Source organism: Musa acuminata, chromosome BXJ2-5 (assembly GCF_036884655.1).
Source record: "Musa acuminata AAA Group cultivar baxijiao chromosome BXJ2-5, Cavendish_Baxijiao_AAA, whole genome shotgun sequence".
NCBI lineage: Eukaryota > Viridiplantae > Streptophyta > Magnoliopsida > Zingiberales > Musaceae > Musa > Musa acuminata.
Genome location: NC_088342.1, coordinates 13579742 through 13597294, shown reverse-complemented (window position 1 = coordinate 13597294; position 17553 = coordinate 13579742). Strand labels below are relative to the sequence as shown.

General features: G+C 38.2%; 1 protein-coding gene across 1 annotated transcript; it reads left to right on the top strand.

Annotated features, from left to right (window-relative positions):
- The first annotated feature begins 13670 nt into the window (after positions 1–13670).
- Positions 13671–14961, top strand: LOC103975169 (expansin-like A2). Its single transcript, XM_065107369.1, has 5 exons — positions 13671–13852; positions 13937–14046; positions 14128–14306; positions 14374–14503; positions 14616–14961. Exons 1-5 carry the CDS (start codon positions 13681–13683, stop codon positions 14850–14852), a joined length of 828 nt encoding a protein of 275 aa, XP_064963441.1. The 5' UTR covers positions 13671–13680; the 3' UTR covers positions 14853–14961.
- Positions 14962–17553: the final 2592 nt, after the last annotated feature.

The window sequence follows — 17553 nt, the reverse complement described above, 5'->3', positions numbered from 1 at the left end:
AGTTTTATAGTGATTCGGTCATTGTGACCTATATTCACTCCACCGATTCCTCTTCCGTCGAGGCCACTAGGATCCACTAACGATCTTCCTTCAATGGGCGAAGACCAACTACCCTTACAACTCGATTCTCATTTTGACAAGTTCGGGAGAGAACCTTTATACCTCCACTTACTCCTCCTTAAATAGAATTATAAACACTTAGGCTAGAGGAGGAGAACCCTCAAGATTACAATAATGTTTTTCCTAATTTGTGTACTCAATTGTTGTGTATGTTAACTAGGGATGAGAGGGTATTTATAAGCCTCAAGTGGATTCAAACTTAAGAGTCTAAAAATATCTCATCGCTAGTTTTTGGAGTACTGGCGGTACCACTGCCTGTGTTGGGCAGTACCACCGCCTGTGTTAGGCGGTACCACCGCTTGCAGCACTAACACTAGGCGGTACTATCATCTGACACCCTGCCACTAGGTGGTAGTGGCAGTACCACCACCTGACAATCTCTCGAAGATTGTGTCTAGGCGATACCACCGTCTAACATAGTCTCGAAGACTGTGTCATGACGGTTCCACCTATTGGGTCACTATTTGGGCCTTTCACTTAACCCAATACAATCCATACATGGGCCCAAGTGACCCATAATTGGGTTAGCCTAATTCCAACCTGATTATGTGCTAACTAAGAATTTTAAGGCATACACTAAGCTAAATAAGTCTGGTAAGTCTAAGTTTCTTTCGGTGAGCTTTCGGCAATCTTCCGGCGAACTTCCGATGATCTCTCGGCAATATTCCAGCGGAGTCCCTACAAGCTCCTAGATTTCATGACAATCTTCTTGGCGAGTTTTGACGAGCTTCTTTGGCAAGCTCCTAGACTTCTCGGTCAATTCCGATAGAACTTTCGATGAATGTCCGGACTTCCGATGAACTCTCGAACTCCCAACAAAATCTCATTCTTGACTCTGAGACTTCATTTTGCTTTATACCTTGATCACTATCGTAGTTAATCCTATACAATTACAACCTTCTTTGATCTAGACAATTATTACAAAGCTTGAATCATGTTGTCCGGCATGTCATTGGTTCATCGACGCTTCGTCTGATTCTTTGGCGCATCATCCTCTCTTGTGGCCCATTGCCCAATTTGTCAGTTGACCTCTGCAACTCTGATTTCCTTGGCACAATTTCAGCTCTTCTTGGCCTGATGCTCGAACCCATGGCCCAAAGCCTTCTGCCGATACGTCGACCGATCCTTCGGCTCGATATCCAATTTTCTAATATGTTTGTCTCCGACCCAATATGATTGCTCCCGCTTTAATTATCTCTCCCTAATTGAAGCTTCCTGCGTCACTCAAAATGTTGATCAAATCATAAACACTATCAATTAGTTTCATCATCAAAATTCGAGATTCAACAATCTTCCTCTTTTTTATGATGACTGCCAATTGATGATAGAGTTAACCTTAACTCCTCCTATCAATATGTCATATTGATAGAACTCTTGGATTCAAAAATCCAAGTAATATGTTATCATAAAATTATACATAACATCATCATACTTCTTCTCCTTTGTCATCAACAAAAAGGAGAAGTGTAACTATCAAGTGTTTTAGATATGGAAGTTTTACAACATATAAGCTACATTTCATCACATTACAACATGCATAATCACCAAATCATCATTAATTTTAAAGATATACAAGATTGCAAATTTTGCAAGTTTGTATTTTTGCTTCTTAAGATCGGCAAGCTAGCAATTTTTGTTGATGTTCAAGATATCAAGTTCTTTCTTCTCTTTTGAGAAGTGTAATTTTTGCTTTCTTTGCAAAGTGCAAGCTAGCAAAATTTTACATCATTTTACAGCATGCAAACTAGCAATATGGCAAGTGTTACTTCCTTTGAAGTATGAAGGCTAGCAAGTTTTTGAAAGAAAATATAAGATAGCAATGCATCATTTTAGAATAAGCTAGCAATTTTACTTCCTAGCAAGTTTTTCTCCTTGCAATTTGTAAGCTAGCAAATTTAGCAAGTTTTACATCTTTTTAGATCATGCAAGCTAGCAAATTTTACTCCCCCTTTGTCTTTGTCAAATAGAAGGGAAGAATACAATGTTGTAATTCTTTTCCCTTTACATCAATTTCTAAATCATGATAAAGATAAAGTATCATTCTTAATTCAATATGTTTGTGCATTATTATAGTTTCAAATTAAAACATGCATAATTTCAAAAACCTTACATTTCATCCTTACTTTATGCATGATACCAAAAATAAATCAACACTATGGGCATATCATACATCATACTAAAGCATTCATGATACCAAACATTAAATCAACATTTTTTAAGCATTTATCACTTCATGATTGTTGGTACCAAACATTCATCATTTATTTTCTCCCACTATGTTATAGGCAAAAAGGAGAATCATTCAACAATGCAAGTGTTTGAAAGCATATCAAGTAAGTTTTACACCAATTTATCCAAGCTAGCAAAACTATCTCCCATAATGTGCAAAACTTTTCCCATTAGATCATTTTTTAAATCATCACATAAAATATATCAAGAAAAATTAACTTGGTGATGAGGTATATAATTCATGAAGATAAATTATGAATATCAAGAGACAAATTAAAAAGAAGAAACATATTAAACAATCTTGAATCATGAGAATCTCAAGTTGTCAATATCATGATTTATATATTAATGAAAGATCTCGAGTTATAATTCAAAAAAATCATGATTCATAAAAAATCTCCTCTTAAATAATATGAGTGTTAGGAACAAGTTGGCACTAAGAGGGGAGGGCAAATTAGTGCAGCGGTAAATTACGTCGGTTTCATAAAACTCTTTCGTACGTTAAAAACTGAACTCGGAAAGATAGCTTGAAATCTCATTCGTATATGAAGTGAATGCAGTAGGCAAGTAAAGATTCAGTTTGTAGTAATGTAAATTGCTCAAATATGGAAATGCAAACCAGAGAAGAACACGCCAATTTTATAGTGGTTCGGTCGTCGTAACCTACATCCACTCCTTCGATTCCTCTTCCGTTGAGGCCACCGGCATCTACTATCGATCTTCCTTTAATAAGCGAAGACCAACTTCCTTCTTATACCTCTCTTCTCCTTTTACTGGGTCTAGGAGACAACCCTTACAAGCACTCGCTCCTCTCTCAAACTATTCTAACACTTAGACTAGAGGAGGATTCTCATAAGAGATTTCTACAGCGTTTTTCCCTTTTTAAATTCTCTGTGCTTGTGTTTGTTAACTAGGGATGAGAGGGATATTTATAGGCTTCAAGTTGATTCAAACTTAGAGCCTAAAAAGGTCTCATCCCAGGTTTCCTAGGTACCGGCAATACCACCGTCATTCCTGGGTGGTACTATCGTCGTAGGATCTGGTACTGTATGGTACCATTATCGAACAGGGGCGGTACCACCACTGGCAGCATTACTGCCGGCAATACCACTGCCCAGCCTAGGCGGTACCATCGCCTAGGAATCCTGGGGTGCTGTTCCCCAAGCGGTGCCACCACTGGCCCTGACGGTGCCACCGCCGACTAGGGTTTCAGCATCCTGATTGGGCCTTGAATCCGACCCAAACCAGTCCAACTTCAAGCCTAGTTAGCCCCTAACAGAGTTGATGGGATTACCTCCCAATCCCAACTCTAATTATGTGCTAATTACGATTCCTAAGACATATTCTAAGCAAGATAAGTCCGATTTCTTCCAGCGAGCTTTCGTCGATCTTTTCGGTGAACTTCCGATGATCTCTCAGCAATATCCCGGCGGACTTCCGGCAAGCTCCTGGACTTCACAATGATTTTCTTTGTGAGTTCCTATGAGCTTCTTTGGCAAGCTCCTAGACTTCTCGGTTGGTTTCGGCAGAACTTCCAACGAACGTCCGGACTTCCGACGAACTCTCGAACTCCCAACGAAATCGCGTTCTTGACTCTGGGACTTTATTTTGCTTTATGCCTTGCTATCGTAGTTAATCCTGCACACACAAAAATATACTTTGATCTAGACAATTATTACTAAACATGAATCATGTTGTCCGGCATGTTAGTGGTCCATCGACACTTCGTCCGATTCTTCGGCCCATCATTCTCTCTTGTGGCCTATTGCCCAATCGACCAGTTGACCTCTGCAACTCTAATATCCTTAGCGCAATATCTGCTCTTCTTGGCCCGAAGCCTTCTGTCAATACGTCGACCAATCCTCCAACCCGACGTCTAATCTTCTAACACGTTTTCCGCCGACCCAACATGATTCTTCCTGCTTTAATTATCTCTCCCTGATCAAAGCATCCCTTGTCACTCAAAACACAGATTAAATCATAAAAACTTATCAATTGGTTTCATCATCAAAATATGAGATTCAATAATCTCCCCGTTTTTTATGATGATAACTAATTGAGGACGGAGTTAACTTTAACTCCCGGAGTTTAAACAAACTCCCCCTATCAATATGCCATATTGATAGAATCTTGAATTAAAGCTGAATTCAAGTCGTTACAAATTTCATCATGAATATTTGCAACATGTCATCATGCATAACATTATTATACTTCTCTCCCTTTGTCATCAACAAAAAGGAGAAATTCCAACTATCAAGTGTTTGAGACATAAGTTCAAATCATTGCATGAAAAATATCAAGTTTTATCATAATGCAATTTGTGAGCTAGAAAATTTAGCAAGTGATACATCATGCATGCTATCAAGTTTTAGATATGATAGGTAATAAAATAGTAAGTTTACAACATACAAGCTAGCAAAAATTTTATAACATTTTAAATCATGCAAGCTAGCAATTTTGAGATGTTCAATAAAGCAACTCTTGCTTTTTGAAATATAAGTTTCGCTAGATGTGCAAGCTAACTTTTTTTTTTACTTCTTGAGATAGGCAAGATAGCACTTCTTGGTGATGTTTAAGATAGCAAGTTCTACATCATGCAAGCTAGTGAATCTTATAACATTTTAGAACATGCATAATCACCAAATCATCATAAATTTTAATAATGTATAAAATTATAAATTTTGAAAGTTTGCATTTGTTCGTCTCGAGATTTGCAAGATAGCACTTCTTACTTCTCTTCTGATATGAGCAAGCTAGCAAGTTTGCTTCTTTTGCAATGTGCAAATTTTCGAATTTTACATTTTGAGCTAGCAATATTTCTCTCCCTTTGTTATTGTCAAAAAGAAGGGAAGAATATAGTTTTGTAATTCTTTTTCCTTTTACAACGATTTCCAAATCATGACAAAGGTAAAGTATTCATTCGTATTTCAAAATGTCATATTGAGATAAACCTTGAATTCAAGTCAAAGTAATTTCAATTATGATTCACATCATATGCAATACATCACATACATCATCATAATAAAAAGCATAAGTATTGCATGCATTATTCCAAATCATAAATATTCCACATCATGATGGTATCAATTTGTCAAATTACATCCTACCATGCATGATCATAACTTCTCATTTGTATGCATCAAAATAATATTAAGAGTGTTTTCATGCATAATTTCATATCATCACATGAAAAATATCAAGAGAATTTTGGTGATGAGATACACAAATAATGAAGACATTATGAATATCAAGAAACACCATGATTCATTTTAACAAATCTCCTCTTAAATAAATAATGAAAAGAATTCTTAGGAGATCATGATATAGATAAAATTCATTTAATCTTGTAGGAGAACAAGACCTCAATTCATGCATATAAAATATTATGATTCACATAGAAAATCTCTTCTTTAGTAAAATACCAAGAAAAAATCATAGGAGTACAAAGAACAGAACTTGAAAAAAACAAATCTCAAGTAATTCCAAGAGATCAAGATCATGTTTTGAATAAAAACTCATTCAAATTCAAATCGTAAAATCAAAATTATTTTCAAGAGATTCATAAAAAGTTGATCAAATATATTCATCAAAGTCAATAAGATAGAGAAAAAGAATTTTCAAGAAAAATGTTTTTCTCTTTTTAGTTATTTCAATTCATGTGATTTATTTCATAGAAGCATGCCTTTTTTATTTATGCCAAATAAAAAAATACATCAACGTTTAAAATCTAAAGTGCAAGATTTATTATGTCAAAGATCAATAAGGCATAAATCACAAAAATCATCATGCATCAGTTCGAAAGATCAACTCATTAAGCATTATTATCAAATCATTACTTCAAATCAAACATGATTTCATTAATCATAGAGCATCTTTAATCAAAATCATTTTGTTTGTTTATCATAAAACATGCAATTTTTATTATTATTTTCAAAATTACTAGCATGATAAGCATGATCTAATTTTATTTTTGTATTTTCATTAAACATGCAATTCTCAAGAAAAATAATTATTCTAAACTAAATTAAAAATAACTCATGAAAAGCATCATGTAATTTTGAAATAAATTAAAGGCATTTTGATTACCTCATTATCGAATGTCGTTAAGGCATAGTTAGCCATCTCACATTTGTTGATTTTCTCCTCGTCTTCGGATGAGCTTGATTTATCCAAAGTCACTTTCTTTTTCTTGCGTTCAAGTAGTTACGTTCTTTTTATTCTTTAATTTTTGTTTAATGAACTTTTTAAATTTCATAGTGAGAAGTTCAAGTTAACCATCACTTGAGCTTATGCTCGAGCGGTCTTCGATTGTTCTTAGTCCGAAATCCTTCCTGTCCTTTGGAAGGTGATTCTCAAGTTCTTCATGTACATTACATGTCATTTCATAGGTCATTAAAGACCCTATTAGTTCTTCAATCGAAAAGGTATTTAAATTTTTTGATTCTTGAATTGTCATTACTTTAATAGCATGGGTGGTGGAAGGTTCAGAAAATTTGAGGATCACGGAAAGGTACTACAGCAGATTTTTACGTCTAAAGTGGACGTAAAAGAATAATGGTTTATATTAAGAATTTTTTGATAAAACTAAAGGAAAATCTGCTGTTAGGAAGTGTCAAAGCTGTTGTAAAAATTTATAGAGATTTGGATAGAAAAAATACAGTAGCAAAATCAAACAAACTGTGCTATGCAATTAGAATTCTGTAGTGCATCTTTCGTCGTAGAGATGAAAACTTTGTAACGAAAAGTTTATGCAGTAATATAGGAACAATTGTTTTTTAGATTTTTGAATAAGGATAACTAAATTACAGCAGTAGTAAGGTAGGAAACCAAAACCTATTGCAATTCACGGGGAGATCAAAGGATGATCCGCGGTGGTGGAGATGACGGCGAAATTTGACGATAATCTTTTAAGCAATTGTGGGAATTGCTTTGGGCAGCTGTGTGGGGCTGATGGATGGTTATGGAAGGGCAGTGAGATGCCAAGAGCTCTACTCTGATACCAAGTGTTAGAACTCTTATGGATTCTAAGCTCGGGGTTGATTTCTTTAGGGGATCGGCCTCCTGGGAACTCTATAGGGGTTCCTTCCTCCAAGTTGCTACTCAAAGGCGGTAGAAAAGATTCATTTATTGCTTGAGAAAAGAGGATGAATATATGGCTATTTATATGGCTTCTAAACCCCAACTCCTAATAGGACTCCTACTCAAGACTCCTATTTCTAACCAACTCCTAATAAGACTCCTACTCAAGACTCCTATTCCTTTATAACTCCTAATGCTTCTCTAAGAACCAACCTCCTAACCCTAGCCGGCCTCTTCACCTTTTTAATAGGGATCAGCTATGTAGGTTTTACATGAATGCCCCTCTCAATTAGGACTCTCCTAGCTAGAGTCCTAATATGTACCTAGACTGGGACAAGCCAAGCAACCTCTTGGATCTATCTCTAGAGATCTAAATCCACAAGATATATGATGCTTCCCCTAAGTCATTCATGGAGAAGTGTCTAGATAACCAAGCTTTTACTGTAGATAGTATTCTTACATCATTCTCAATGATTATGATGTCATCCATATATAACACCAAGAAGGTGATAGTGCTTCCACTTACTTTCCGATACACATAAGGCTCATCTTCGTTCTTAACAAAGTCATAAGATATGATCGCCTCATTAAATCTTATGTTTCAACTTCAGGAAGCTTGCTTCAGTCCATAAATGGACCTAAGTAACCTACACATCTTATCTAGGTAGTACTTGGATACGAATCACTTAGGTTGTATCATATACACTACCTCCTCAAGGTTACCATTGAGGAACACGGTTTTCACATCCATCTACCATATCTCAAAATCATAGTGTGCTGCAATAGCCAATATAATTCAGATGGATTTTAGCATGGCTATAGGTGAGAGGGTTTCGTCATAATCAACACCTTGTCTTTAATGATGCTCCTTAGCCACTAGCCTTGCTTTATAGGTCTCTATCTTTCTATCTACTACGATCTTTTTCTTAAAGATCCACTTACAACCGATGGGTACAATACCCTCGGGTACTTCAACTAGGTTCCAAACCTTATTAGAGTATATGGAATCCATCTCAGAATTCATGGCTTCTTGCCACTTCTTGGAGTCTATACTCATAATAACCTCCTTGTAGGTTTAAGGATCAATATCCTCAATATCTTCTCCTCTAATATATCACATATATTTCTCAAGATGATGGGATACTCTGTCGAACCTACCTAAAGCCGAAACTTATGTGCTAGGTACCTGAATAGACTCAGGCTAGGGAGTGGTGCTTGAGCTAGGTTCTCCAACCTCGCTCAACTCTATCGTGCTCCCACTGTCTTTGTCAAGAATGTGTTCCTTCTCAAGGAACACCGCTCTCTTAGCTACAAAGACATTTTAGTCATTGATGTAATAGAAATAATACCCACAAGTTTCTTTAGGGTATCCCACGAACTTGGACCACTTTGTTTTGTATTCCAACTTATCAAGATTGTGTCATTTAACATGGGCAGGGCAGCCTCAAATCTTAACAACCCTAAGATCAGGCTTCTTCCCTTTCCCTATCTCATATGGTATAGATGTTAGGATTATGTCGGCACTAAGAGGGGGGGTGAATTAGTGCAGCAGATAAAATTATGTTGGTTCCAAAATCTTCGTACGATAAAATTGATCTTGGAAAGATAACTTCAAATCTCGTTCATAAGCGTAGTCAAAGTAGTAAGCAGGTAACGAAGTTTGTAGTAAAGATAAATTACAAGAATGGAAATGTAAACCATTTTATAGTGGTTCGGTCATCGTGACCTACATCCACTCTACTGATTCCTCTTCCATCGAGGCCACCGACATCTACTAACGATCTTCCTTTAATAGGCAAAGATCAACTACCCTTACAACTTAATTCTCCTTTTGACTGGTTCAGGAGAGAACCTGTACTCCCCCACTTACTCTTCTCTAAGACTATACTAACACTTAGAGCTTTTAGAGGAGTTCTCACAAGATTACAATCGATATTTTCTACATTTTTGCTCTCAATTCTTGCGTATGTTAACCAGGGATGAGAGGGGTATTTATAGGCCTTAAGTAGATTTAAACTTAGAGCCTTAAAATATCTTATCCCCGATTTTTTGGGTGCTAGCGGTACCACCGCCAGTGCTGGTGGTACCATCGTGAGTGCTTTTTGATACTAGGTGGTACCACTGCCCAGTCTAGCGATAGCACCACCTAACACAGTCTCGGAGACTGTGCCACGACGGTTCCACCTATTGGGTCACTGTTTGGGCCTTTCACTTAGCCCAATACAATCCCTACATGGGCCCAACTGGCCCCTAATTGGGTTAGCTGAATTCCAATCCCAATTATATGCTAACTACGAATTCTAAAGCATACACTAAGCAAATCTAGTCTAGTTAGTATAGTTTCTTCCGGCGAGCTTCCGACGATCTTCCGACGAACTTCCGACGTTCTCTCGGTAATGTTCCAACGGACTTCGGGCAAGCTCCTGGACTTCACGATGATCTTCTTAGCAAGTTCCGATAAGCTTCTTTGGCAAGCTCTTGGACTTCTCAGTCAATTCCAATAGAACTTCCGATAAACATTCGGACTTCCTACGAACTCTCGAACTCCCAACGAAATCTCATTCTTTAATCCGGGACTTCATTTTTCTTTATGCCTTGATCGCTATTGTAGTTAATCCTGTATAATTAAAACCTACTTCGATCTAGATAATTATTACAAAGCTTGAATCATGTTGTCCGGCATGTCATTGGTTCATCGAAGCTTCGTCCGATTCTTCGGCGCATCGTCCTCTCTTGCGGCCTATTGCTCAATCGGCTAGTTGATCTCCACACCTCCGATTTCCTTAGCGTAATTTCTGCTCTTCTTGGCTCGATGCTCGAACCCATGGCCCGAAGCCTTCTGCCAATACGTCGATCGATCCTTTGGCTCGACATCCAATCTTCTAATATGTTTCTGTCCGGCCCAACATGATTCTTCCTGCTTTAATTGTCTCTTCCAGATTGAAGCTTCCTATATCACTCAAAATGCAAATCAAATCATAAACACTATCAATTAGTTTCATCATCAAAATCTGAGATTCAACAATAGATACTACCAATTTAGTTGGAACTCCATTTAGAATGTAAGGTGTGGTTTCTAGGGCGTATCCCCAGAATGATATTGGTAGATCGGTAAAGCTCATCATGAACCGCAATATGTCTAATAATGTACGATTCTTCCTTTTAGATATACCATTGAGTTGAGCGGTATAAAGAAATGTCCATTGGGATAGAATCCCATGGTCCTTGAGGAACTGGGTGAACTCTGTACTTAAGTAACTATAGTTTTGCTTGGTTTCATATGAAATAACTCAAAATCATACATTAAAATATTAATCTTCGAAACTTTTAATCTACTAGTGCCTTCATGTGTGGTTTCAAGAATGTGCCAAATATCGAAAGCCATTTGCACAAAGAAACATGATTGAATTTGTTTTCGTCTAAGGCGCAAAATAAGGTATTCATAGCCTTTGCATTTAAAGAAAACGTCTTCTTCTCCAAATCATTCCAATCGTCCATTGGAAGAGAAGACCTTTGAAATCTATTTTTGACCATATTTCATAAATTTAAATAAATAGAAAGCAAGAAAATTCTCATTCGAGTTTTCCAATAGGTGTAGTCCGTCCTTGAAAGTCGAAAAGTGTCATTTCTCTTTGGGTATTAAACAAAATGAGAAAAATGTGGCTCTGATACCAAATATTAGGAACGAGTCAACACTAAGAGGGGGGGGTGGGGTTTGAATTAGTGCAGTGGTAAAATCACGGATTCAAATCGTTTCGTTTTAATTAAAACCGATTCCGACGAAAATCATTTCATAAATATCTTAACTTGAAATACATTTATAAATGTATTGAAAGTAGTAAGTAAGTAAAGTGGTTTGCAATTAAAGTAAATTGCTCAAGACAAAACGCAAACCAGATTTTTATAGTGGTTCAGTCATCGTGACCTACATCCACTCTGTCAATTCCTCTTCCATCGAGGCCATTGGCATCCACTATTGGTCTTCTTTCAATGGGCAAAGACCAACTACCCTTTTATACCCTCTTCTCCTTTTCACGGGTTTAGGAGACAACATTTTACAACCCTCTTTTACAAGGAATCCCTCTCACACCTCCCTTAGCTTTGGGAGGAAGAAACTAAACTTTCTAAGGTTTATAACTTTAGAATTATAGAGTTTTGCTCAATATTTCTTGCTTATCTATGCAGGAATAGCTGAGGTATTTATAGGCCCCAAAATTCAAACCCCTAAAATTTCAGGGTACGGGCGATACCACCGCCTGCAGCCTGACACTGGGCGGTACCACGGCCCAAATAGTCTTGAAGACCGAGTCTGGGCAGTACCACCGCCCAGACTGGCGGTACCATCGCTTGACATAGTCTCAGAGACTGTGCCACAACGGTTTCACTTGTTTGGTCACTATTTAGGCCTTTCTCTTGGCCCAACACAGCCCAAACTTGGCCCAACTATCTCCTAATTGGGTTGGCCCAATTCTAATCCTAATTATATGCTAACTATGAATTTTAAGATATTTAATAAGCTAAACAAAGTTTGTAAGTCTAGGTTTCTTCTAGCGAGCTTCCGGTGATCTTCCAGCGAACTTCCGACGATCCCGGTAAGCTTCTGGACTTCACAACGATCTTCTTAGTGAGTTCTAATGAGCTTCTTTGAGAAGCTCCTGGACTTCTCGGTCAATTCCTGTAGAACTTTCGATGAACGTCCGGACTTCCGACGAACTCTCGAACTCCAAACGAAATCGCATTCTTAACTCCGGAACTTCATTTTGCTTTATGCCTTGTTATCATAGTTAATCTTACACATATAAAAACACACTTTGATTTAGACAATTATTACTAAGCATGAATCATGTTGTTCGGCATGTCATTGGTCCATCGACGCTTCTACCTATTCTTCGACGCATCGTCCTCTCTTGTGGCCTATTGCCCAATCAACCAGTTGACCTCCGCAACCCCGATATCCTTGGGGCAATATCCGTTCTTCTTGGCCCGATGCTCGAAACCATGGCCCGAAGCCTTTTGTCGATACGTCGACCGATCTTTCGGTGCGACGTCCAATCTTCTGACATGTTTTTTCTCCGGCCCAACATGATTCTTCTTGCTTTAATTGTCTCTCCCTGATCGAAGCATCTTGCATCACTCAAAACGTAGATCAAATCATAAACACTTATCAATTAATTTTATCATCAAAATACGAGATTCAACAACTTTTTTGGTCCAAGATGCTATACATCAAGTTTAAATCTTGGTCCAAGATGCTTTTGCTTAAGTTTAACTCTTATAGTTATCCCTATTGGTGAGTGATAATTGATCACGGCTTTGCATGTGAGGTATAGCATTAGATGATTCCAATTATCATGCTTAGAGTCACAACTTGATGTGATGAGATACTTGAATTATTGAGCTTAAGTCGTATCCAAAATGTTTAAGTCCAAGTTATTTTGAGTCTAAGCTAATGGTTCAAAATACTTAATTTCAAGTTAACAATCTTATATGTATTATATTTTTATAAGTTAATTTGACTCTTTTGTCCAATCGTGACAAAGGACTAACATATGGTGTTAGAGAAAAAAAAATGTACCTTTTTAACCGCAGCCGATCTATCACTTCAGATCATTTTAATGCAAGAAGTGACTTGAGCTACATCCACGCAACTTGTTGCACGCCGATGCAAAAAGCAGAGCTTGACTTCAAGGCATGCAGTTGATTGTCCTCACACAAATATTCTTCCACCCTTCTTCGCACGGCACTTTTAGCCACCTTACGATTTGTCGATTTACGTTAAAAATATTACACCATCTCAAATTTAAATTGAACTCGAGTTTTACTTCAAGTTTCAACCAATTTAAGTCAGGCACAGGCTTGCAATATCGATGAGTCGAGTTGGCTTGATCAATGGAGTTATCAACCTGAGGTTCTGCACTAGTTTATACCAAAAAAATGCTAATTGGAGAACAACGCCATCGTGGTAGAGTTCCGGCAATACTGGAAATGAGATGTTAAACTTTTATTACTACTGATTGACTTCACACAGAGAATTATGAATTAATGAGTTGCAATTATCTGGGTTCATGTTCATCCGACCCACGAAGTTTCTCCTTGATTGGCGCGTGCAGTGGTTGCTGTCACTGCCACTTTCAATTGCATTCCACAACCGCGTTCTTCTTGTAGTGCGCTTTGTCTTATTAGGCTACTTTGGCGTGCAGTCTACTGCACAACTTTGTAGTTTACCTCCTCCTACATCGATCTCTCGCATATATGATCAGTAGAAGGCTATACCGTTTTTCCCACCTTGCTCTCGACGCCATGTGTGGTGTTTCTGGCTGCTTAATCTTTCTTATCCTCCTTCTTGGCTTTTCTTCTATGGCCTGTGGCAGGTGCGTCCACCGATCCAAGGCTGGATACTTCTCTTCTCTTTCTGCTCTTTCTGGTATGTTGTATCCCTGGACAATCGTTGTACTTCTTAATTAGACCTTCAGTGTGAGCTCGATCAAATGATTTCTCCTGTGTTTAGCTGGGACTTGTGGATATGGTTCCATGACTTTGGGACTCAGTGGAGGCTATGTCGCTGCTGCAAGCTCCGCTCTTCTCAGAGGTGGCGTTGCCTGTGGAGCATGCTTCCAGGTTAGCTTCAGATACTGAAACTTCTCTCTCTCTCTCTCTCTCTCTCTCTCTCAGGTATGTGAGCTTCTTGTAATTAAGCAGGTGAGGTGTAGGAACACGAGGATCTGTAGAGGAGGAGGGGTCAAAGTGATTCTCACGGACCTTAACGAGAGCAATGACACCGATTTGGTGCTAAGCAGACCGGCTTTTGTGGCCATGGCACGGCACTCGGCGGTCGGAGAGCTGGAGAAACTTGGCACTGTGGATGTGGAATACAAGAGGTACTGAATGGATGTGAGAGTTGGGCATTAGACACACATTGTTTATTGTAACACTTCCTGTGAGCAGGATTCCATGCGAACACACGAAGAACTTATCTATCAAAGTGGAAGAGAAGAGCCGAAGTCCCAATGTTTTGGCCATCAAGTTCCTGTACCAGGGAGGTCAAACTGACATAGGAGCAGTGGATGTTGCACAGGTAGGCCTCTCTCTCTCTCTCTCTCTCTCTCTCTCTCTCTCGCTCCCTGTTGAAGTTGGAGCAGGAATGCCACCATATCTTACAGTAGTGACGCGAATGCTTGGGTTAACAGGCGGGTTCGTCCGATTGGAGATTCATGAGCCGGGTCTTCGGCCCCGTCTGGAGCACGAGTCGGGCGCCTCCCGGACCGCTACAGCTCAGGATGGTGGTGACAGGCGGCTACGGCGGGAAGTGGGTTTATGCTCAGAGTGAGGCTCTGCCGGTCGACTGGAGAACCAGTTCGGTCTACGACTTGGGCGTGCAGATCACTGACATTGCTCGAGGGGACGCAGCAAAAGACTGCAAGTGATGGATCGTGTCCTTGTTTTAGAAGATCTAAAACACTCAGCTAAACCAGTTGTAATCTTTGTTCATTCATGTATCCAATTCAGTGGGGAACAAGAGAGCTTTTGGTGTTCTATAGCCTGCTGCAATGATGGGGATCTCTCACCAACAAGAAGACAAATCTAGATGCGATCTGCGTGTGGATTCCTAGTTTCCGGCCGCGTTTGTTCGTCTGCTGGATTCGATGTCGGATAGCTTCAGATCAGACAACAGAGATGCCGAGGTTGTGGATTCTCCTAGTACATGTTGACATGTTAAGTGGTTAAGTAAGAAAACATATAGGAATAACCACATATAAGAATATTGGATCTACCAGCAGCAAGTCAACAGTTTAGCAGACATCTTGGGGACCAAGCCTTGAAATATGAACTCCTGCATCTACAATATTGTTATTTACATATTTTAAATAAATAATAATAAAATATTAAATTTTCAAAAGCCTAAATGACCAATATTTGAATTTATATCATTTAAGGATTCAAATCAGTAAAAAAATATTCATTTCAAATGCTTATATATAAAAAGAAACATTTAGGACCTTACAAGTCATGTCCTAGGATTTTTTAAAAAGTTGATTTTTTTTTTAAGAAAATAAGAGATCAATGTAACTATTTTTAATTATAGTTACACTATTTATGAATACAATCCCAAAAATTATATAACCACATTCAAAAGTAATATAACTCAAGATTTAAAATTTTCCTTAAAACGTCACAAAATCATTACAGATAATATTCAAGTGATTTTTTGGTGCAAATTGGTTCTAAATTCACTTAAAATTAGGTAAGAATTAAAAATAAGAAATTCAACTTTTTAAGGGATAAATTAACTGAAATAAGACTTTTAAATCATAGATAATTGGAAAATTAATTATTTAGGGCTTCATCAGATATTTACAAGAAATCATGAAAATTTGAGCATAAAACAATACAATTTCAATATAAATTGGTCAAAATTAAAAATAGATTCGCCCAAAAATAGAAAAGTGATTTTTTAGGGTTTGTCTATGAATTTTCAAGAGTTCATAAAAATTTTGATATTTTTGGATGAAAAATTAAGTTAAATTGTTTTTTAATAGGGTTATACTATTTTTGAATAATACTAGAAAACAATGTAACCCCATTAAAAAATAGTGTAACATAAAGTTCAAATTTATTTTAAAATTTTGTAAAATAATTTTTTATAATATTAAACTATTTTTTACCCAAATTTGTTTTAGATTCGCTATAAATGGGTCAAAAATAAAAATATAAAATTTAGTATTTTTAAATGCTAAATTAACTGAAAAGAAGACTTTTGATGAAGGAAAAGTAATCATTTAGGTTTTCATCAGATATTTTCAAGGTTCTATAAAAATTTTGATAAATAAGATATAATTTCAGCTTAAATTAGCCAAAAATCAGAAAATAGAAATTTTAGCTTTTAATATTAAAGCAACTGAAAATTGGTCATTTAATAATCCAAATATAGAAAAAGTGATCACTTACAGCTTCCCTAGACATTTCCAAGGTATCATAGAAAAACTATAATTTTTAGATTAAAATTTTCAATGACACTCTTCTAAATAATGTTACACTATTTTTTTAATAGAACCGAAAAAAATTATAACCCCATTCAAATTATTTTAAATAAGGGTCCGATCTCTTTTTTTTTTTTGTAAAACTGCACAAAATTGTTGAATCTCGGATTTTGATGATGAAGTCAATTGTCATTTGTTATCTAATCTATATGTTGAGATAAGTGTGTATGATTAACTACGATGAAAGTGAGACATGCAGCAGGAGTTGCGCCGGAGTCAAGACAATGATCACGTTGGGAGTTCGAGAGTTCGACGGAAGCTCGGACAGTCGTCGGAAGTTCTACGGGAACAGATCCGAGAAGTCCATAAGCTTGCCAAAGAAGCTCGTTGGAACTCGCCAAGTGAATCGTCGCAAGTCCAGGAGTTTGCCGGAAGTCCGTAGGAGCATCACCGAGGGTTCATCGGATGATCGACGGAAGTTCGTCGGAAGCTCGCCGGAAGAAGCGATTGACGCACCGGAGCAAGCTGCAGTAAATGTCTTAGGAAAACTCGTAGTTAGCACATTGATTAAGTTGGAAATGAGAGGTGATCCCATTAACTTAATCTTGGGGCAATTGGGCCCCTGAAAAACCCAAATTGGGCCGAATTGATCAACCAATTCGGACCCTAATTTCTGCCGGGCGGTTGAACCGCCCAAGGCAGGAGGTTGCACTGCCTGGGCTTAGTCTCCGAGCGAGACTGGGAGGTGCAACCGCTCCAGCCAAGCAGTGGCACCGCTTGGGGCTCAGTCTCCGAGCGAGACTGGGCGGTGCAACCTCCCTTGACAGGAGGTGGCACCACCTGAGCTCTGTCTTCGAGTTCTGCCGGGCGGTGCAACCGCCTCAGTCAGGAGGTGCAATCGCCTGAGCTCGGTCTTCGAGCTCTGTCAGGAGGTGCAACCGCCCCTGATAGGAGGTAGCACCGCCCAGAGGCTCAGTCTTCGAGCTCTGCCAGGCGGTGTAAACGCTCCAGTCAGGAGGTGCAACCGCCTGATCCTGGAATTCCGGGAATTGACAGGTTTAAGCTCCAAATTTGAACTGGGTTGGGGCCTATAAATACCCCACCCATTCAGCACTGAAAGGCAATGAACTTACACCGAAATCTTAAT